The 23819-nt window shown below is 38.2% G+C and overlaps 1 protein-coding gene across 4 annotated transcripts in view; it reads right to left on the reverse strand.

Moving 5' to 3' along the window:
- Positions 1-3499: 3499 nt before the first annotated feature.
- LOC5571212 overlaps positions 3500-23819 on the reverse strand; it is an 80850-nt gene continuing 60530 nt past the window's right edge. For all 4 annotated transcript variants that reach the window (XM_021846089.1, XM_021846088.1, XM_021846090.1 and 1 more), the window contains exons 3-6: positions 14582-14936; positions 5299-5693; positions 5115-5236; positions 3500-4978 (exon numbers count right to left, since the gene is read on the reverse strand). In XM_021846089.1, the coding sequence (XP_021701781.1) occupies positions 4232-4978; positions 5115-5236; positions 5299-5693; positions 14582-14936 (1619 nt within the window). In that variant the 3' untranslated portion in view covers positions 3500-4231. The remainder of the gene's footprint in view (positions 4979-5114; positions 5237-5298; positions 5694-14581; positions 14937-23819) is intronic.

Here is a 23819-nt window from a genome sequence, read left to right on the forward strand (position 1 = left end):
TATGTATTAGTTTGCACTGAATTATATATCACATTCATTTGGATTAATACTATCAATAGTTGTATGTAGTATATCCCTTGTCATTTGTTCAGTGTAGGGGAAAGTGGGGCAGTTTGGCCACCTTAAGGAAAAGTCGATAAAAGTGCTGAAAATATTATGAATTTTTCTAATGTTTGCATGATTTCCAACAATTTTTAGATGAATACACTAGATCCGCATGATTTCCTTTGTCTTATAAAGTTCGCGGATGAATGATTGACTGTTCAAAATTTGTCATTTTTCGAGTCGATTTTTAACTGATGGGGTGATATGAGCACCCCATTTTTGATTGCAAAATAATCTCATATAATCTAAAAATTTAATTAGGGTCGATGTACCAATAGCTGCATAGCTAAGAACAAAAATTCGTATAAAATCAAAAAATAACGCTATCGTAATTATTTTTTCATAATCTGAAAGCTTTTTATCTTGTTTTTGTGGGAAAAATATGAAAACTACGAAAACTCATATGTTTGTATTTATTATCGCTTGTGCCACTATAGGACTACATGTGCCTATAGTAGCACTATTTCTAATTTCTGTTCCTATAGTAGCACTAGCATCCCGGCGTTGGCAAAATACTTATCAAAACCATATGTTTACAAAACTTTTATATTTTTCCTACAAAGTGTGGATCAAAAGCTTTCGTTTGACGTAAAAAAGTTCTTAATTCATCAATTATTTTGTAAAATAAAAAATAGTTGCTCTCACTACTGCTACTATAGGAACAATAGGTTTACTATAGGCGCAAGGGAGCAAATTTTAAGCATACCTAATTATTAAGATCATTTTTTTTTTTTTTTTTTTTTTTGTATGGTATTCAGTTGGAGCTGCCTGACAGCTTAACTTGTCAAGGCTGAACCCTCGGTCTGGCTTTTGCCAAGTTTCCCCTCTACCAGGACCAATACTCAGACGGACTAGGCAATGGCGCCCACATGAACACTGTTTTTTTATTAGTATTGTGACGTGGTAGTTTTTGAAAAGTACCCATATTCCCTTGCTACTGAGAAAAGGAAGCATTGTGAAAATCAGCAGCTCCATCAGAATTCGTTTGAAATAGTAGTGTAGTAGTGTCATTACTAATACTGTCTAGTCGAAATGGTTTTGAATAATTTGTCATTCGAGTGCTATTCTGATTACTCCTGTCTTTTACGTAAGATTAGAGTCTTAAACGACAATTGTCGTCAAGTCTTAACATAATTAGGCTGTTTAGTAGTAGTTCTAGTTAATTTCATTTTTGTTGTTAAAAGTATTTATTGGTCATAACGTTCATATATCCTTGAAGAAAAAAGTCGCTTTTCTTGTCTGTTCAACAATTTCTCGAAACTAGCAAGTGTACCCCAATGATCGATCTCAGCGTCTTACTTTCCAGTCATTTTTATAGTGAATATTGAAGAGTAAAGTTACCTTAGGCTTCTATTACAGTCTCCTACAAGATTCACTTTTCGGTGGCAAATGCAATGCTTCACAACGCCTACTTTCTACTTGTAAATTTTGCGAAAATGAAGCTAGAATTAGATTATTTATACCGCTGTTGCAAAAGAGGTATTTCTTATTATGGCAATGTAAAAACCATATTAAAATAAGATTGTTGCCACTTATTTCTACTCAGTGAATCTACTAGTCATTTTCCTAAGAGTTCCTAAGTATTCCCTACGTCGTATATGATAACGATGTATCTAGCTAGCTAATAGTAAGAGTGGCTACGGATCGTTCTGGTTAGCAAAAGGCAAACTGAACGTCACCAATAGTATTAATGTCCACTTCGAATAGATTAATTATTTGAAATGGGCATCAATTCTATCAACGATGCAGAATGTCCGTTGGATCACATCCGAGATATTATTGCGTCTATGCCATATGAATTATGACGCGGCTTTAAGCAAAAAGTGCCAAAATGTGATACCACCACTACAGGTTACGCCTTTGGTTTCCATCATATGGGCTAATGGATTATGCCCTCCCATCGCGGCAAGGTCGCATAACCAAGGGGAGGGCATACCTAATTATTAAGATCATTTTTTGAACAAAATCAAGCTGTGTATCAATGGTACTTAGATAAATAGCTCCTGACCTTCATGTCAAAAAATGTTTTGAAAAGGTTTATAGCAAAACGGCCGTAAAAAGCCACTAGTGCGACTATAGGGGACTGTCCACTAAGGGAACACCGACCCTATTTATTTATTTATTTATTTATTTATTTATTTATTTATTCTTCATGTTTATCGGACTTCATGGTCTACATAAACTTATTACGACTAACATACTAATAAAAGGACGAAATCTATTACACACCACATTGCATCACATGTAAAAAAAAAATAACTGTAAACGTCAAATTAATCTCGAACGGTTGATTCTATTGGCGAAATGGCTGGACGGTTCGTCAAACTCGAACAGATCTTCCACTGTGCTGAACGTTCTAACACAAGCTGCAATCGGTTCGTTGTACCCAAACAGGGTCCTGTGGTATCTGTTTTCAAGCAGAGTTGTATTCCGCAGCATCCTACTCGGAATCCGAAAATTCACCATTGAGCGCAGTTATGTTGTTACTACACTTGAAAGTTATTAGTATTTATAAATACTCCGTGCAAGAATATATAATTTTTTAAGAACATTCTAACAGTCAAACTTCATCATTCTGAAATGATGAAATTTAAAAGAGCCATTCGGGGCAATATGGGCAGTTTTTTCGAACATCATTTATTAATTTTTCTTTAAGTTTTGAACACTGACTTATAACATGCCTATTGCTTCATTTGCTCATAAGCTTTGGGGTTGCATGTGATTTCAGATGAAATTTCAAGAATTTATGCAATTTTCAAGGGGTGCTCATTCCACCCCATTGGCCAAACCGCCCCGACAACCCCTATGTCGTATTGTTTTGCCACTATCGAGAAGTGATAAAGTATTTGGTTTTCTTACAGTTCAACACTGTTGCCCTGTTGCTTTAAAAGGGCTTTTCTAACCCCATCGATTTCTCTTCTTCGATCCTCCCTTTTGCTAATGACTTCGCCAAAATAGATACATCCGCAATGTTTCTAGCCGGCGATGCAAGATTCAACGATCCTTTATCGTACAAAACCAAAAAAATGCGAATAATGAATTCGTTTTTTGTAATTATGTGAAGAGAACAACGATGTAGAGAAATCGATCATTGCAAGTAGGTAGTAGGAATAGGAAATTGAAAAAAGGGCTTTTAACCGTATTACCTCCACTAAGGGAGCGTTTGCCCTAACTCGAAATTGTAAAAAAATATGGAATGTGACAAACATGCAGTTATGGACAGTGATGTTATTGACAAAAGATCGTATATTTTTATTATCATATTTTATTTAAACATATTTTTATACAAAACTAACATACAATGTACAAATATCAGAAATTTCATCATTTGCAAAACTTTCGACATTTTTTTCTCCGTTTTATTAGAACAAATTTTGATATGTGTGATTGACACTCTTTCCAATCTTACCAAACTTTCGAGAAAAAAAAAAAATAGCTATCCAATCCTCTGCTGTAATCGACACTTTCCGATGTTTAAAACTCATTGCACTAACAGAAACGAAAACGGAAACTAGTTCAATAAATACTCATTTTGAGGGAAAACTCCACCTTAACAGCTAATGAGATTACAAGAGATGATCTTACAGTTAAAACAACTAGTCAGTAGATCTGCTCTGTTCTATTTGAACGTGTTATGTATCTTTTTGTATTTGTTTTTATTTCAACAGCGAACTACCGTAAAATGCATATGCTTTCCTTCATTCCGGTCTACTTGCGCCAAAAAAATATTGAAGCAATAGGATCTATTTCCAATTAACGTTCCAATAACTATTACCTACTCTTTTAGTAGCATAAATTTCGAAACATTTCTATCAAAAGACCGACGGTTTTGTGTGTAAATTCCAGGAAGACCATTCATTCATAGATATCTGTGTGGTCACAACAAGATGATAATCGTAACACATCTAGCAAAATGGGAGAATGAGTTTTTTTCTTATTGATTGAATGATTCACAATGGAATGTACTCTAAGGTTTAGATTGATTTCACTATGAAAACCATTGAGCTTAAGCTTACACTACGCATCACTAAGGAGCATTCAAACAGAACGATAGCTTTGAGGCCTACGATGCTTATTTGACCCGAACCGGAATCCTCGCCTTATGTTCGGTCGCACCTTGAGTCATTCACTTTTTTGGTGAATAGTAATATTTCACTGGCAACGCCTTAGGCGTAATGATTTCGTCGTCCTGTAGCAGAACATCATCTTCACTTCCGTTTTGTTCGGTAAACTCCAACGGTACAATCTCCACGTCGGCACTCGTAGTGTAGAAGGCTGTTCGATGAGTCGTCGATGAAGATGGTTCAACTTGATTCGGTTCCGTGGTGAAGACGTCTCCAGTATCCTCGGGAATATTCTTATCTGTATTCTTCATTTCGGTTAAAGCAGTCACTTCCGCTTTAAGCAATTCTGGGTAGAGCACATCGTTCACGTAGAACATCGTTCCCAGGTTGTAGACGAATACTTCCGATTCAACTATTCTGGCGCTGTTGACGGTAACGTTGTTGTCGAAAGTTCGATGAATTTTCACCGGAGTTCCGCCGATCGTTTCTAGAACCTCTCCATCCTTCAAGTCCCGATCGTATAAGCGACCTTTGATGAAATGGTTCAACAGTAACTTCACTCCTTTCTCCGATGCCAGAACATTATCCGGGAGGATATCGAAACTGTATCGTTCGAAAGCCTCATCTGTTGGCACGAAAAAGGTATAGTTGGATCCAGATATGAACTGGGCGATTTCTGCAGTGTTCAGGAAGCGAGTTATCTGCGTGAAACGATTATCCCGTTCCAGCGCTAAGAATGAGTGAGACAGAAATTGGGCACCGAACCACGGGAAAGCTAATAGAGGCGGAGTTTCCTTGTCTTTATGCATCTGAAATAAAAAATAAATTATTTTAGATCGCTTAAGGTCAATTTCATCACCATATGGTTAAACTAGGTTTAAGGCCTAAGCGGTGGTGAAGAAACCGCTTATAATTAGAGTTTTAAACATGATTACTCCTCGTTACCTGATGAAGTTTAGACACGACAGCTTCGGAAACAAACAGCACCTCGGATATTACAAAAACTTCAATTCGGTTCGAAAGCGTGTAGTCATAGATGATCGAGACATTATTAGCGGTTGGTGTAGCTGTAAAAAGATACCATTTAATGTATCGTCATTTTTCAATACGCGAAAAATTAAAAACTTACGTTTTCCTCTAAGTACGACGTACTCTCCTCCGAGAGTTTTGAATTTCTGCTCTCCGGACGCCCCTCTGAGGTCGGCCATCCGCAGTGGCAGCCCCACCTTGATGAAATGGTTCCGTAGGACACTTTCGGTGAATTCCTGCACACTGAACGGGTAGAAGCCCCAATCGATCGGATGCCACCGCTGGAAGGCCGTGTCTGAAGGAATCAGCACCATGTACGAACCGTCGTCCACCAGCTGGCTCAGATTGCTATTGGACAGGAAGTGCTGGAACACCTTGGTGCCGGACTTCATGCTGGCCAGAAAGTTCATCAACTGTTGACCGATGCGGTTCTCCTTGTTGGCGGCCAGCTCTTTGGTGGCATTTTTCATTTCCAATCGCTGCGGTTCGTTGTACCTGGAATAGAGGATACGAACAAATTTGAAAAAGAGTGATGGTTAAGATATTTTTATTAAACTAAATTGATGTAATTTTCCATCTTAATGGTCTTTATTGATTCTTTCGATCAATTTTATAGTTACATGGCAGTTATTGATCTAGTTTTTCCTTGGCATGCAGTCGAGTCTTTTGGAACAAAGTAGAATCACTACCGATGAATGATGATTGTTCGTAGAGGCAAAATCGTGGTTGATAATAGCTTTATCTGATATCTTATCGAAATGATAAATTATATCCTCATTTAGAGAAATGCGATGTATTGCGCACACTGAAGATACTGAAACTTCGAAAATTATATGAATCAACTAAGAATATTCACCACAAGAGAAAGTTTTGATTTTCGTACGATATTCCTATTCAATGTTTTTCATAGGACATCGCATGAAATATTTTTGCTGAAAATACAAATTTGTGAACTGGTATTTAGGCACGAACTTCGAGATCAGAGAGCGATTAATTACTCACGCGCTCATCTACGCTCTGAAAATCTACCATCTTCATAGCCAAGTTTTTCTAGGCGAAAATACGTCATAATTAGTTCGTATATATTTTTATTAGAGCTCTCTTAGGACGTATTTCATTTGAACCGTCGTATCTTAAGCGAACAGTGTAAAACCTACAAGAATTTATTCTGGAGCTTTGCAGAAATTCTTCTGAAAAAGCTTGTACGTTGTGCTTCACAGAATTGTCAAAATAATTGGGATAGGCAAAAATTTGGTCTATTTCGGAACGATCAGTTAAAAATTGCTAGTTGTACTGCCTATGCACGAATCTTTTTTTTTGCATTGTGAAAATCAGCAGCTCCATCAGAATTTTTTGAAATAGTAGTGTAGTAGTGTCATTACTAATACTGTCTAGTCGAAATTGTTTTGAATAATTTGTCATTTAAGTGCTATTCTGATTACTCCTGTCTTTTACGTATGATTTGAGTCTTAAATGTCAATTGTCGTCAAGTCTTAACAAAATTAGGCTGTTTAGTAGTAGTTCTAGTTAATTTCAGGTCTTTACGTTCATATATCCTTAAAGAAAAAAAGTCACTTTCCATGTCTGTTCAACAATTTCTCGAAACTAGCAAGTGTACCCTAATGATCGATCTCAGCATCTTACTTTCCATAGTCATTTTATAGTGAATATTTAAGAGTAAAGTTACCTTAGGCTTCTATTACAGTCTCCTACAAGATTCACTTTTTGGTGGCAAATACAATGCTTCACAACGCCTACTTTCTACTTGTAAATTGAAGCTGGAATCATTTTGGAATTGATCCACCATACCACACAAAAAATTGCAAATAGTGTTATGAAACTTAGCTGCAATTAACAATCTCGCCATCACACGCCGCGAGAATCTCGCGGATTCTGGTGAAACCTTTGAGAATACAGAAGGATTTTTAAAATTGTGGTTGTGAAAACCTTTTGCGATAATTCTCGAGGGAATATTTGTTAAACTTATGTGAATATTTTTTGACATGGATCTGGAATCTTACCATTTACCTTACTTGCAAGATTTTTAGTTGGATTTTAACCTTTGTAAATTTATTATCGGACTTTTTGAAAGATGTTTGGTAGACTTTTGGGTGGCTTCTTAGTGGACATCAGAGGGTCGGGATGATTTTTGGGTCTGCCTGTCAACGATATCTGTTGATTCTCTATGAGATCTTTCTGCTAACATTTTTGTTCCTATCTTTTTTAACAAGACCATCAGTCCTGAACTAGGTAGTTCATCTCAGTGTAAACGTATTTAATTGAACGTTGTGAATGTTTAGGGATGTTTAGGAATCCGCAGAATGTTTATAAAATATCATATGGGCCGCAGCTTAAAAAAAATGGGAACCACTGGTATATGATATCAGAAATCTATGGAAGATTTCACTTAAAATCACTTTGCCAGGAATAGGTTAAGGTGAAAATTCACCTTATGCTTATGCTAAAAGACCACTATTCTAATTGTCGGCAACGATTATTACTGATCCGACAAACGTTTTCCTAGAATTCTGTAAGAAGCAATCGCTTGTTTACTTGTTTACTGATAATTTTTCTATCAAGAACCTTAGTCAGATACGCTCTCTGAAACTCTTATGAAATTTCTCGAAAATGTTTCTTTGTAAGTTCATAAATTTGTCAATCAATCTGCATCTGTGAGGAAGATTCACAGTAATTTTAAGCGTGAGTGTTCCTAAAGATACTGCAACACTTTTTTGAGGAGCTGTTCCAAGATGTCCTCAAAATATTGCGCCTCGAATATCTTGAACATTTACTGCGACTGAAGGTGTCAAATGCTTACAAGTTCTTCAAGTGACTTCCAGATTTCTCTGAGAAATTGTTCAGTAGCTGTTCCAGGAATTTCTTCAAGATTTTTTACTTGATAACTTTAAGGTTCAATCCAAGAATTCTTTTGATTTCATTGTAGGATGCCTAACAGAAATTATTCAGGGGATTTCTCCAGGAATATTCTTTTATGAATATTTTTAATGTCTCAAAAAATCAGCGAAGGATAATTCCAGTGCCTTTCCAGTGGCTGAAGTTTCTTCAATGATTTTGGCAGAAATATTTCAAGAGGATTCTGGTCAATTCCATCATTTTTTTTTTTTTTTTTTTCTAAAATGCCTTAAGGACACTTTCTCAATATAGTAAAATCTTTTGAGGCAATAACAAAAATGTTTGGTGCACTTGAAATAATATTTCGATAACAGAAAATTTTACCTCAAATGAAAGCTTGGTGTGTGTTGGTGTCGAGGTAAGTTACAAGACTTGCACTCCGAAGATTGAAGGTTCTAATCTGGGTCGGGTGGAATCGTCATTCCAAAGCGAAACATGCAATATTGAATTCAAGAGCTGTCTCTTCGATATTGTTAAGATTATCAATGAAATGACCCTGTGTTTTAGTTCCTCATAAGAAATAATAGTTGATTCGGGGCTCCAGAAATCATCTAAAAGTGTTCAGTGTTTTGTTTTTCAAAGATTAATTTAAGAATTACTGAACTGCCGTTCTACGCATATTTGTCCCGAGGTCCATAAGGTGTACATAGAACATGGGACAAGTAGGCATAGAAGGGCAGTGAATCTTTTTGATGAATTCTTCCATTTTGAAATCGTTTATAAATTATCCAGGAATGTTTCCAAGTCTCCAAGTGGTTGACTTGAAGCAGCTCAGACGGTTTGACCAACATTGACTCCACCAGCAAGTTAGTAAAAGCGATTTATTTTGATGCAACCGTTTGACAACTGTGTTGTTCGCATGTTTTGAATGATTTCGGCAAGTCTGGTAGATATGTGATTGTTATTTTTCCGAATTCTATGGTTGTGCGGTTTGCGTAGTAAGGAAGAGTAGAATTTTTAAAATTTAGATGTTGGAAGAGATGGATATTGATGAGGAATTCCAGTTATAATTCGCAGAAAGTATTTCGACAAAACCAAAAAATATGAGGGGTCTCTGTCGAGGATTATTCTGAACAGTCATCGATATGAGAATGGTTATGGGAATTTCTTTAAATATTCTATGCAGAGTCTTTTAGTGGTTTCCTGTAGTTATTCTTCTTTGGAGTTTTTTTCAGAAATCCATGGGTTATAATAGGTATTCCACCAGAAATTCTTCCTGGGATTCGACAAGAAATTTTATCAGTAATTCTTCTAGAAATTTATTCTACAGATTCAACCAGAAAATCATCCGGGGAAAATCCTTCAGGAATAGCATCGAGAATTCATCTTGGCATTCCTCCAGAGATTCCTTGAAAGATCCACTATAAGGATTTCCTCCACTGATTCGTTCAAGGATTAATCCAAAAAAAATCCTCAAGTGATTTCTGCAGTAATTCTCAATCCAAGGCTGTCTCCAAGAATTCCTCCAGAGATTTCATCATGAATTCTTTCAGAAACTTCTCCAGGAATTTCTCAAGAAATAAATCAAAAATTTCCCCAGGGATTTAACCAGGACTTTTGTCAGAGCTTCCTCCTAGGATTCCTCCAGGAGTTCCATCAGAAATTCCACCAGGAATTTCTTCAGCGATTCTTTCCAATATTTTTTCTACAGACTCCTCCGGAGATCTATCTCCTCAAGGGACTTCTTCATTGATTCTTCCAATGTTCCTTTCAAGTATTCCACCAGAAAAAAATCCTTCAAAGATTTATTTAAAGATTCCTCCAGTGAAATAAATTCCTAAACAGTTCATTGTAGGATTCTTTTCCTGCGATTGCACTAGGAATTCCTCTAAAAATGTTTTAGAGATTGCTCATGGAATCGCTCCCAAGAAATTACTACAGGAATTTCATCAAAAGCCTACCAAAAACTCCTTATATCATCATATTTTTTTCCAGTGGTTCTTCAAGTGATTTCTCTAGGAATTCCTTTACAGATTCCTCTAGAAAATCCTGCAACGATTCATACAAACATTCTTCCAGGGATTCCTACACGATTTTCTCTAGACATTCCTTAAATAATCCTACAGAATTACATGCAGAAATTTACTCCAGGAATTCTCTCAATGATTCTATCCATGATTCCTCCAAGGATTCATAAAGGAATTTCTCCATGGTTTCCACCAAGAATTCCAGGAAGCCTTAAGGGATTCCACAAGAAATGCTGCAAAAGAATTTATCAAAAATTCCTCCACGCGATTCCACCAGAAATTTCTTTAGAGATGCCGTTTGTGAATCTTCAATAAATTCTTTTATAAATTTCTCCAGTGTTTCCTTCAAAGATTCTTCCTGGTTCCCTGAAGGTTCTTGGGATTTCTTCAGGAATTACTCCAAGAATCTACCAGAAATTCATCCGAGGATTCCTAAAAGCATTTATCCAAGGAATCCATCCAATACTCCTTCGGGGATTGCTTTAAAAGTTCTTCCAGAGATTTTCTCCAGCGAATTCTCTGAGAATTTCTTCAGTGATTTCTTAGGTAATTCCTCCAAGATTTTTTTCAAGAAATTGCTCCATGGTTTTTTCCTGAAATTTTACAAAGAAATCTTCTAGGATTCAATCTGGAGGCATTCAGAGAAATGCTTTGTTTAATCCTCTGAGTAAATATCAGTAGAATCCTTGGAGGAATAATCTTCTGAAATTATATAGGAGCATCCTGAGTGAATACCTAGAGCAGAGAAAGGAAGAATTTCTAGTTCATTCCTATGGTAGAAGTATTTTATGGTAGAAGTTCTGGCGAAACTCTGGTAGATTTTTCTAGTGCATATTCTGGCGAAACTCTGGTGATATTCCCAGTCTTAACCCTGAAGAACTCCTGGTGAAATTCCTTAAAAGTTCCTTTCCCGTAGTTTTTCGGGAAAATATGAAATAATTAGAAAAACAAGTGAAGTCTCTGCCTGATGGGACCCGGAACCCGCGACGTCATGTTGTGCGGCCCGCGAAGAGCTTGAAGATTCGCCACATATCTGGCCCGCAGAAATTAGAACATACCAAGGATGATTATTGAAAGTTTTTGAATCTATAAAACTGACTTGATATCATTAATGATTCAAATTATGCAATGTCGTGTTTTGCTTATACTCAGTATCAAATTCAATCAAATTGTTACCGAAACCAGCGCGAAACTAGCACACCATAACCGTTTGTTCCAACGTTTGCGAATTAGTAGAGATGGTCGGGTTTCACATTTTTCAAACCCGAACCCGACCCGTACCCGACTTATTTTATTTTTGCAAACCCGGGCCCGACCCGAACCCGAGGCAATAATTGAAAAGCAAACCCGGACCCGACCCGAACCCGAAAAAAATTCGCTGTTCAAACCCGAACCCGACCCGAAACCCGAAAAAGTTTTATACGGAAAACCCGCATAAAACCCGAGTTTGAAAAGATGATTAATTCATCCTTTCTGATGCGTAGGGAAGCTTGCAGGTTGTTACTATGTTCACAATTCTCACACAAACCCGACCCAAACCCGATTATACCCGACATTTTTCAAGCCCGAACCCGACCCGTACCCGATAATTTTGTAACCTTCAAACCCGACCCGAACCCAAACCCGAAAATTTTAAAATTTTCAAACCCGAACCCGACCCGAACCCGTCGGGTTCGGGTTCGGGTCGGGTTTCGGGTTTGAAAACCCGAGACCCGACCATCTCTACGAATTAGGATATAATCTCAAGAATAATTGTCATGACAAACACAAACACTAGAAAATTTGGTAGCACTCTTGCGAGAATTAATCAACTTTTATTTTAATTTGAGGTTCATAATGAGAAGTCATATTTTTTAATAATTACAACAATTTAATTAAGATTTTGACAACACTATGCCATGACTTTCTTCAATGTTTGATAGGAGAGACTGAACTTCAATCAAATTTAAATAGATATGATGGGAAATGGTTAAATTATTCGAACAGAATATCACCGCAAAGGCTTGATTCTAACAAAATACTTACAAAACCATAACAGGATTTTAGAATGGAGATTCTGAGGACCTGTATTAGATTTTTGCCAAATCTCAAGCTGAATTCTTTCACAGCCCTAGGCATTATTTTTTAAATAATGATGGGCGGAATTGTGACAAAATACGATGAGTACGATTTTTATTTTTAACATGATTCTAATATAAAATTAAGTTCAGGATTTTTAGCAATTCCTTCACTAAATACTGACATAATTTTGAACTCAACTCCTTCGCAAGATTACTATAAAATACAGAGTGGAATTCTTATTGAACTATTAGTATGATAGTCAAAAACAATTATCTCGTTTTTTTTTTTCACAAAAGAATTTCGATAAAAAAAAATTGGACATGTTTTGGCCCGCCCCGCTATACTATTACTGAAATGTGGCCCGCGGTACCAAAAGGTTGGGCAGGCCTGCCCCAGATGAATTTCTGAAGAAAGCTTTAGAAAAAAAAAACCTGATAGAATCCATGACAACTTATTATAGAGTCCCAGAAGGTGTGCATGATGGAATTCCAGGAGAATTCCTAATGGAATCCATGGATGAACAACTGATAGAATCTTGCAGAAACTCCTAATGAAATCTAAAGAAGAACTCCTGACAAAACCCCTAGAGAAATTACTGATGGAATCCTTCGAAGAACTCCTGATAGAATCCCTAGAGGAAATCCTGATAAAATTCCCTGGAGGAATTCCAGGTGGAATCCCTGAAGGAACTCCTGATAAAATCCCTGGAGAAACTTCTAATATTATTGCTAGAGGAACTCCTGATGAAATCCCTTGAGAAGTTACAGGTGGAATCCTTGAAGGAATGATGGGATCCCTAAAAGAACTTCTGACGAAATCTTCAGCATAATTCTTGATAGAATCCTTAGAGAATCTTCCAATCTCTACAGGAACTTCTGATGGAATCCTTCATGGAATTCATGATAGAATCTTTAGAAGTACTCCTGATTGTTCAATCAATTGTTCCTGGATGAACTCTTGGTTAAATCCACAGAATAACTCCTGATACCTAGAGGAACTACTTATGGAAACCCTGGAAAATAAAAATTGATGAAGCTCCTTGTGGAATCTCTGAAGGAATTATTGGTGAAATACTTACAATAACTTCTGATGGAAACTCTTGAAGTTTTCCTAATGGAATTCCTGGAAGAACTTTTAAAGTAATCTCTAGAGCAAACCCCTGATAAATCCCAAGTGATCTTTCGGACGGAATTTCTGAAGGATTACTTACAGGAATTCCTTGTTTAATCACTATACAGAATCTTGATTACATTTTTGAAGGAACACCTGGTAGAATCATGGAGCAGTTACCGATGAAATTCATGAAGGAATTGTGGTAGTATTCTCAAAGAAATTCCTGCAGCATTACCTGGAGGAATTGCTGGTAATATTCCTGATGGAATCCTTGTAGGAATTTCTGGTGCAATACCTGAAGGAATCACATGTAGAGCTGATGGTGGGTTTGCTAAAGAAACAGGTTAAAGATTGTGGGAAAATGCTAGTGATTTATATAGAAACAAGTCAAGAGCGCACATTTGCTAGATCACTAAGGCGTGGACGCTGTGTGAATTCACGCATTTTGACTTGCCACCCATCTTCATCGGAAATTCATGGGACGCCGAAGCTTCAATTTGACATGCTGAATTCGATGTTTGAGCAACATCGCTACAGACAGTACGATCAGTTCGTCAATTTTTTGCTCCGCCCGCTTGGCCAACCGTCAAATCGGTTTCACAAACTGTCAAATTGGTTCGTCAATCGGCATTACACACGGTTAAACATTGCACCAACATGAGCAATAACTAATAATTGAGGCGTACGATCTTCGGCAAAGTTGTAGCTAACGAATGTATGTAACAGTATCAGCGTAGCTATAATCTTCATGAACACATGGCAAAATACTATTACTATGAATGCATTGCTTGTTTTACCCATATGAACTCTCGAAGTGGCGAACTCGCCAAGGACGAAAAGCCACTCAAATAAAGATACATAATAATAATATGAATTCTCATACAAACATTGAAAAGCTTGTGCAATATCAGTTTTCATCCAAATGAGTTAAAATTTTTGGAGGTCACCAAGAATTTGATCTAAAATCTAAGCGGTTTGGAGCAAAAACTATTTTTTGAACCACCTTAATGAGCAACAACCTGGGGGCGGAGTCAATATTGGTAAAACGGTCTGAGTCGTCTGTGCGAATTTTATAACAGATTAATTTGAAGTCAACAGTTCGCCATTATCAGTAAGATATTATTGAAGATAAATATCTTACGATAAAACTAGATTTGTTTTAGATTGTCGGTTCTTTTATCTCGAGATAAAAGCTTATATCTTCAAGGGCAACACTAAAAATTGAAATTGATCCCTGAGAAACCCTCGAGGATCCTCTGGAGTAATTCGAGGAACAATTTATGTTGGAAATCCTTGAGAAAATCTAAAAGGTTATCTCTTAAAAATTACCTGTTATTCTCCTGAATGTTCCGCTTGTTCAGCTTGTTCGTGTTGAACGCCTTATTCTCGGTCAAATTGCCCTCGATGAAAACCATCGTCAGCGAGTCGCTCACGTTGTGCCGGGTGGCGTATTTCGTCTCCTGGTTCACCATATACCGCAGCACGTAGCCCATCAGCATATTCACGCAGGTCAGGTTCACCCCCACCGGGTGTTGATTCATGTTCCCGTAAACGTTGCGAGGCTTCATCTCCATGAGCGCACCGGGAATGACGTGTTCCAGCAGGAATTCCCGCGCACGTGGCTCGTTCCCTTCGAGCGCCACCCGATCAATCTTGTCCGGAACGATCAACGTGAACGGAATATCTGCAATCGAAGAAGGAAAAGCGAAATGCAATCATGTAATTTGATCGATCTTCACGAGCCAAAGTGCATATTCAGATACGATTGGCGGCTGATTGATATTCTCCCAAGCGACGAACGGTTGATGGTAAGGAAAGCACTGCTAGATGCTTTTGTAGCGATAAGCGCGTTTTGCTTTGGTTTAAAGTACACCCACACTCTGCACTTCCAAGGTAAAAGCGTACAAAGAATTTGCATATCTGTTTCAAAGTCGGTCGGTCGGTGCCACAAAAGCGGAAGGAGCATGATGCGGTCTGGATGGTTGCACGCTAAGTCGAATGACGGACTGACTGCATCATCGCATCGGAAGGATATAAATCGTGCTAGAACTCATACGATAAGGAAGCTTTAACCCTCTAATACCCAAATTTTTGTTTTCGATCTAAATATTTTTTTTTCGTTATCTAAAATCATTCTCAATACGGTTTGAGCAATGATTTTGTTTTCTTCGCAAATTTATGAATTTTGGTTTTTGATTTTTATTATTTTTATTTTTGAACATCCCTATCCTTTTCATTTTTTCTTGAAGCCTCTTCTGGTTACTGATTTTTGGCAATGATAAAAATTTGAGTTTTTACAATACTTTTGAAAATATGATTTTTTTTTTTTTTTTTTTTGGAACATTTTTTATTTTCCGTGTAACTAACGGAAAAACAGAGTTGAAATCATTGCAATACCATCAGGCTCTTCTTCTGTGATAGGTTGATCGTAGAAAAATATAAAAGGTACGATTTTTTATAATACACGTTAAATGAATCCCAGGCATTTGTAGGTTACATAAGAATACAATTTTTCAAACAATTTTCAATAATACAAAAAAGTTTAAAACATCATAAAAAACTTTTCTTATATGGGTGTTATGAGTCAAGGTTTAAGCCAAAAATAAAATTATTTTAATTTCCGAGCTACGGAAAAATACACAAAATTCCAAAGTGTACCCCGTCTAAAGGCGGGGTTGGGTATTAGAGGGTTAATAAGGGGACCATGTGCTAGGGCTTCGCGTTGCGGGTGGCGCTCCAAATGACGAGTCTGTACCGGTTTTGTGCAGTTTGTGAACGAAGGGCTGATTTGAGATTATATGATATGGACTGTGCCTGAATCATTGAAGTTCATAAATATGAGAGTTCCTTAAAAAATCCTTAAATTAATTTCCACATTTCATTAAGTTTGCATCGAGAAAGAATGTCTTATTATATCATTGCGTTGAAGTCAAAACTGGCTAATGTACACTCCCGTGCATAAGTTTGGGTTCACCCCCTAAAAAACATGCAAAAGTGTTCAGTCCATATCTCTGTGATTACACGTCCAATTGAAACTCTTTGAGCCGCATTCGAAAGGCAAAGAATTATTCTTACTTCGTATGTATTTTTCCAAAAACATTTTTCGAATTTTGTGTACTAAATTTTAATTTAAAGTTGTTACATTTTTAAAAAAACATATCTAATTTCCTCAGCATTGGATCGACCAAAATTTTAAATCAAAGTGTCATTAGAATCGTAATCTTATATTCTTTGAAGAGACCCCACGAAATGTCATTAGAATCGTAATCTTATATTCTTTCAAGAGACCCTACGAATTTTTTACGGAAAAATCTGGAAAGTATTCAAAATCAATGAAACAGTCAGTCAAGTCATCGTGCAAAAGTTTGGGTTCACCCCTCAGTATGGTGTATCGTGCAAAAGTTTGAGTTCAAATGAACATACTTAAATCTGTGAAATCACAAACCAATCATGTACGCGTCATTATTTGCGCTCAAAAAAGCTTTAAACTATTAAAATCGGTTGAAAAATGGCAAAGATATTGACATAAATGATGTGCGTGCGGCTCAGGTGAACCCAAACTTTTGCACGATTTGCACCATACTGAGGGGTGAACCCAAACTTTTGCACGATGACTTGAATGACTGTTCCATTGATTTTGAATACTTTCCAGATTTTTCCGTAAAAAATTCGTAGGGTCTCTTGAAAGAATATAAGATTACGATTCTAATGACATTTTAATTTAAAATTTTGGTCGATCCAATGCTGAGGAAATCAGATATGATTTTTCAGTGTGTTTTTTGAAAAATGTAACAACTTTAAATTAAAATTTAAAATTCGAAAAATGTTTTTGGAAAAATACATACGAAGTAAGAATAATTCTTTGCCTTTCGAATGCGGCTCAAAGAGTTTCAATTGGACGTGTAATCACAGAGATATGGACTGAACACTTTTGTATGTTTTTGAGGGGGTGAACCCAAACTTTTGCACGGGAGTGTACTAGCATTATTTGACAAAGCTTAATAAAAAGTAATCCTGTATTTACGATTATTTTTGTAAGAAATGTTTACCTTTGATTAGAAACATCTATGAATAACACCGGTTCACAGTTTTTCAGCAAGACACCTAAATCACGGTTGATATTCTTTGAGCTTAACTATGGCAGTTTGAGCTTAACTATGTTATTCTTCTAAATTCCTAGGAATTTTTAGATATTTCTCCCTGAAAATTCTTTTGACTGTACAATCAATTCCGTTAGATATTTCTCTATTGCATTCCTCCAAAACTATCTACGTAACTCTCGATTAATTCCTTCAATGATTTATTCACTGCTTCTTGTTGGAATATTTCAAATTGTTCATTGATTAATTTTTCTAGCTAATCTTCTATACATTCTTCCGGAAATTAATCACGAGCATTCTGTAACGCCCTAGAGTCGATGTGGTAAATCTGCTGATATAACTTGCATTTGCTGGCATACACTTTGAAGCAATTATTGGCGGAATTCAGGAAGCATTTTATTTCAGAATGAATTTGTAGATCAATTGTAAAGAAATTCAACGAGAGGTTTAATTCGCATAATCCACAAATGTGTTATAGCATTAATCTAAACAAATATTTAAATTGGGTGCTAATAGCATTTGTACAGAAAAAGCCATGAAGATCTTAACCAATTTTGAATATCCTCATAAATTTATTCGTGAATTCCATCGCGAATTGCATATTTGCTATTGAATATTGTATCAATTTTCTAAAATGTTTCTTAGTTAATTTTTTATTCAAATATCGCTTCCAGATAAATTTTAGCTGATTTTGAGAACGAAGCTATTCTTAAGTAATGTTTCCAATTATTTATTTGGTAAAATAATTCTTTGTAACAACTACCGAAAAGCTAAACATTACATATAATTTGCAATTGGATTAGATGGACAAATTGATGTGAAGATTTGCGAAAAAGTTACACGTCTTCTCAGTGAGAATCGAACTCACGACTCCCCGATCTCTAGTTGGGGCGCGTTAACCACTACGCCATGAGAGGACTCATGAACGCAGAAGTTAACCTGAATTCGATTTCAGCTCAATAATCACGTGGTGCTCTTTCGCAAAGTGCACCTCTTTCGGAAGAATTAGATGCCCATCCAAACACAACGCTTTCTATATATATCCAATGCCTAGCCCGAGAGCGCATTGTTTTTTAGATATAGGAATAGCACACTACACTAGCCAGCAACTGCCTCATGTTCCGTAACCGGTCGTTTGAGAACGTCGCGACCCATTGGAAGCCCACACAATAGAAACCTCAGCCAGCGCAGTTGCTGGCTAGTGTAGTGTGCTATTCCTATATCTAAAAAACAATGCGCTCTCGGGCTAGGCATTGGATATATATAGAAAGCGTTGTGTTTGGATGGGCATCTAATTCTTCCGAAAGAGGTGCACTTTGCGAAAGAGCACCACGTGATTATTGAGCTGAAATCGAATTCAGGTTAACTTCTGCGTTCATGAGTCCTCTCATGGCGTAGTGGTTAACGCGCCCCAACTAGAGATCGGGGAGTCGTGAGTTCGATTCTCACTGAGAAGACGTGTAACTTTTTCGCAAATCTTCACATCAATTTGTCCATCTAATCCAATTGCAAATTATATGTAATGTTTAGCTTTTCGGTAGTTGTTAAACTTCCACTCGGCTGGTTGGCCGTAAACCACGATTCATAATTAAAACAAGTAATTCTTTGTATTCAAAACACAAGACCTCGTGAGCGATTATTGGATCACTATGTATTATTGTGTGTTGTAATAACCGCTCATGCAGAAAATTAAACAAAATTTTAAAGAAATGTCAGTATATAGCCTTCTTCATTGCAGTAGTAGCTATGGTTTGACCATTAAACATATCAGGATAAATAACAAAATTGGAAATAATGCATTTTTTAGTAAGTTTGTCACGAAATCTGTTAACCGTGAGCGGAAATAGGAACACTTAGATGCAGTAACAAATGCAATTAATATTTTTTTTAATAAAAGTTTTTCAAATTAGTTTAAATTTTTCGCTGATTACCTATACTTGGAGGTACATTGTGACATAAAAATAGTATTGATCGACACAATAGTTATTTTATACTAAACATATGAACACATAACTTCTCCTAAATGAGTGGAATTTGGTGCACTGATGGTATCATGACTCGATCAGGAATGTTAACCGAATTATAAGATTGCTGCATTTCTAACAGCAGTAGGTACCTAAATATTCGTAAAAGAATCTATAATGAAGTTTTCAAAAATTAAACCGCTTATTTTCAAAAGCTGATTTTTAAATATAAGAATTGTAGTAAGAATTGCTGCAGTCATCATGAGTGTTGAAGGGTTAAGCATAAGCAGTGCAGGTAAATGTCAAAATTTTGGAAAAAAAAAAATTAAAATGCTTATAGCACAAATATAGCATCTGAGCAATTCTCGCTGAAACCAGGCCGCCATCGGCACCCATCGTTAGAATTCCAATTTTATGCCACTGATCGCTAGTTTTCGATAAAACTTAAGGGTGGTCCTTTCTGTTTTCTCAAATTGGTGGACCCCTCGTACGCCAGCAAGCTGAACAGTTTGCGAAAAAGCCCATTTTTTGATAAATCTTGGGTATTTCTTCACGTGATATGTCTCATATTTCGCTTGGAACACATAGCAAACTTAGTGGAATCGTATAGAGAAAGTATGTGGCTTTCATTTAAAGTTAAAAAAAATTTGGCGGCTATTTTAAATTCAGCCGCCATCTTGAATTTTGTTAGAAAATTCGCTTTTTCACCATTAGCACACCGCTAGTTTTGAAATCTGAGATCACCATCAGAAAGCTGAGGAAAAATTGCGTAAGATAGGCTACAAAAACTAGGTGAGCAATGGTATTTACCCTATGATATGAATGATTTTTTAAATCATGTTTTACGATTTTAACGTAAATGGCGAGTGCAATCGATGCAAACATCATTTTTTGCACAACAAAGAAACAAGTTTTCAATCATTGGTGTACTATTTGAGACAGATGAAGAATAGGAGTATTATTTTGAGTGAAAAAATCTGGCGGCCATCTTGGATTTTGACGCCATCTTGGTTTTAAGTAGTAGAATGAGTTTTCACCTTGTTAGCACTCAACATGTTGAATTTCAATGCTACTGTGGATACTGGCATCACTTCTGGTCACTACACTGTGACGGCTGGAACAGCCGTTTATGTACCTGTCAAGCTGACAGGTCCGAAAGGGAAAGACAAAAAGAATTGAAAAGCTTTATCTATCTATCAACCATTGTTAAAGTAGAACGTGAATTTGATGACGCTAAGGTGAACATTTATAAAGCACAATGCACCAGTAATTGAACTAAATCTAATTTCCTTACAGCTAAATTACGAGCTAAAATCTGTAAATTCTAAAATTAGTTGTTCCTTACCTAAATTGTTAGTGGCTTCATGCAAATTGTAAGTAACTTAAACCTATTGTTAGACATAACCTAATTTGAAATGATCATGCAGGAATCACACAAGACATAAAGAGTACGGGAGAATTGTCCTTAAATCTACACATGCAAACCGATTTATATAAGTAAAACTTCAAACAAAACAAAGATACTAAAGCTAATCAGAAAATAAAATTTACAGCAAAAGCTAAGTTACAACAAACAACAAACCCGTTGTAATTTGCTCGACGAAAATCGACCTTGTGAAGGACGTTCTTATCCCCTCAAAATTTTGGGAACAATCTTTTGATAAATCGACAGCAGTTTAACTCGTCGATATGGAATCGATTCCTCCGCAAAATATTCCGGAGATGATCAGTGATAAGACACCGCTCCATGCACACACGCTCGACGAACAACGGTCAGACTGCGTACAGTGCGATCGCCTGAACGGCGAGGAGAACATGGTGCAGTGCGACAGCTGCCAGACTTGGTGGCACTTTTCGTGTGCCGGCGTCACAGATTCGATAAAGGATCGATCGTGGTCGTGTTCAAAATGCCAAGGTGATGATTTGGGCAGTATCGCACGTACATCTCGTGGATCGCGAACTTCCAGTCGTTCGGGAAGATCCGCGCGAATTAATTTGCAGCTTGAGAAGCTACACGAGCTGCAGTCCATTCAACAGAAGTTTGTCGAAGAGAAGTAAAAGTTGCTCGAGTCTCAACTGGAGCTAGATGAGGAAAACGAGAGTACTCGGAGTAAACGAAGTCGGAATAGTCAACAACACAGCCGCGCCAAGGTGGCGAATTGGATGAAAAGTTGTGCAGAGCAGAAGGAGGATAACTACATTCCCACATCAAAGGACGCAGATATTCCACCGTTGCCGCCATCGTCCTCCAGCCAAGCCAACCCGAAGGCTGTTGCTAGCAACTACGTTCCAGCTCAAACTCAGCAACCAGATACTAAGAATCAGCCAAGCCCTCTCAAACATCCTGCGCTGCCGAACCAAAGATCGGCTTCTCAAGCATCCGGTGCCTGTCCTGGTTCGAAAACAGCTCCGAATCACGAAGACTCAACCAAACGTAGCGTTTTCAATAAGGTGGCAGGGAACGTACCCTTGGCGCAATCAACTTCAGCACAGTTGCCCACTATAGATCGGCAGTTTCAACCAGTAGTCGGATTACTACCTCAGCCATTCCCACCGGGCACAACGGCTGTGCCTAACTCAACATCGGTACCCTACACGGCTTCAGTAGATGTAGAGTACGCTTCGACGAATATTCTTACGGCAGCACCGTATCCGATTTCGACAGTTATGCAGTCAACAAGCTCGCTGCCATTTTCCACCGCCGTGCACCGGCTACCACAAATACTAGAGAGCTCATCTACTGATCCAACGTCGTCGGGAGCTGCTCGGGTCCATGTACCGGCTCCGCCTCCGTCATCGATTACACAGAGGCCACCAGTGGTTGCCCATCCGTTCGTTTCGCATCATCAACACGACAATATGGTGCAATCTCTTCTCAGCGTACCCATACCATCGGTAGTTCAAGGGGCATCAACGCTACCAGCGGATCCGGTGGCATACCGCCAACCGACGTATCCGATGTTTCCACCGATGTACCAATCGGCCACAGCAGCTGCTTCTTCGCCATCATTTGGGCTTGTGTCGGCAGCCCCGCTTGCGATCTCGTCTTCGTCAACGTCTGCGAGATCACTCGTGCCGCCGCCCAACCCCTCAGCACCGCATGCAGTCCCTTCAAGAGAAGTATTATTCCCTCAGCCACCAGGTAAGCCAGATAATTATCCTCTACAAACAAATACACCACCGAACAGTAACGGTGACAACCTTCAACATTTGATGAGGCAATTTGGTAGCATTGCTTTATCACCCTCGCAATCACCACTGCTTAATATAAATTTAGCTACATTTGCCCCTCCGCCATCGCAGTTAGCGGCCAGGCAAGTGATGCCGCGCGATCTGCCCCCATTTTCTGGCAATCCTGCCGATTGGCCGGTATTCATAAGCAGTTTCATGAACACAACACTGGCTTGTGGGTACTCTAGTGCCGAAAATCTTTGCCGTCTCCAACGAAGCCTGAAAGGTGCAGCGTACGAGGCCGTTCAAAGTCGATTACTTCTGCCTGAATCGGTACCTCATATAATGGAAACTCTGCACATGCTCTATGGTCGGCCAGAGTTGCTGATTTCAGCGCTTTTAGACAAGGTGCGTACAGCTCCTTCACCGAAAATTGAAAAATTTCAAACAATAATCGATTTTGGAATGTCCATTCAAAGTCTTTGCGACCACCTAGATGTTGCGGGACAAACCGCACATCTGTCAAATCCTTCCCTTCTCGCGGAACTTGTCGCCAAACTCCCACCGCATTTACAAATGGAATGGGGCTCCTATCTCCAGGGCTTTTCGGAAGTGAATCTGAAAACATTCGGTCTCTTCATGTCCAGTGTCGTGAAAGCAGTGAGTAAAGTGACAGTGTTCTCAAGCAGCAGTGGACGAACCAACGCCGTGGATAAAATCAACTCGAAGTCGAGAGGAAGCATCAACGCTCACCATAGTGAAACGAACACCAACGATGAGTTCAATACGCCTACCAACCGGGAGGAAGCCAAAGAATGTCCGGTCTGAAAAAACGTCGGTCATCGTATTCAGGACTGTCGAACCTTCAAATCTCTCTCAGTGGATGGACGCTGGAAGTGTGTTCAATCGAACGGGCTTTGCCGTAATTGTTTAAACTCACACGGCAGAAGAAGCTGTAGGAAAATCAGCAATTGTGGGACAAACGGTTGTGAATTTCGCCATCATCCGCTTCTACGTTCGACGCGCAGCAGCACAGATACGCAGATGCAGCCCTTGGTGAACACGGCAGAAAACCACACTCATCGTCAGGTGGAACAATCGCTGTTCTTCAGAGTACTGCCAGTGACCTTGCACGGACCCAAAGGGACAGTGGAGACATTCGCTTTTCTCGACGACGGATCGTCGCTAACGCTGATTGAGGACAGCCTAGTCAAAGAGCTTGGAGTCGAAGGAGTAAAAATGCCACTGTGTTTACTGTGGACGGCGAACATGACACGCACCGAGAAAGGGTCGCAGCAAATATCGCTGGCAGTTTCATCAGCCGGAGGAAAG

The sequence above is a fragment of the Aedes aegypti genome, chromosome 2, assembly GCF_002204515.2.
Source record: "Aedes aegypti strain LVP_AGWG chromosome 2, AaegL5.0 Primary Assembly, whole genome shotgun sequence".
Taxonomy (NCBI): domain Eukaryota; kingdom Metazoa; phylum Arthropoda; class Insecta; order Diptera; family Culicidae; genus Aedes; species Aedes aegypti.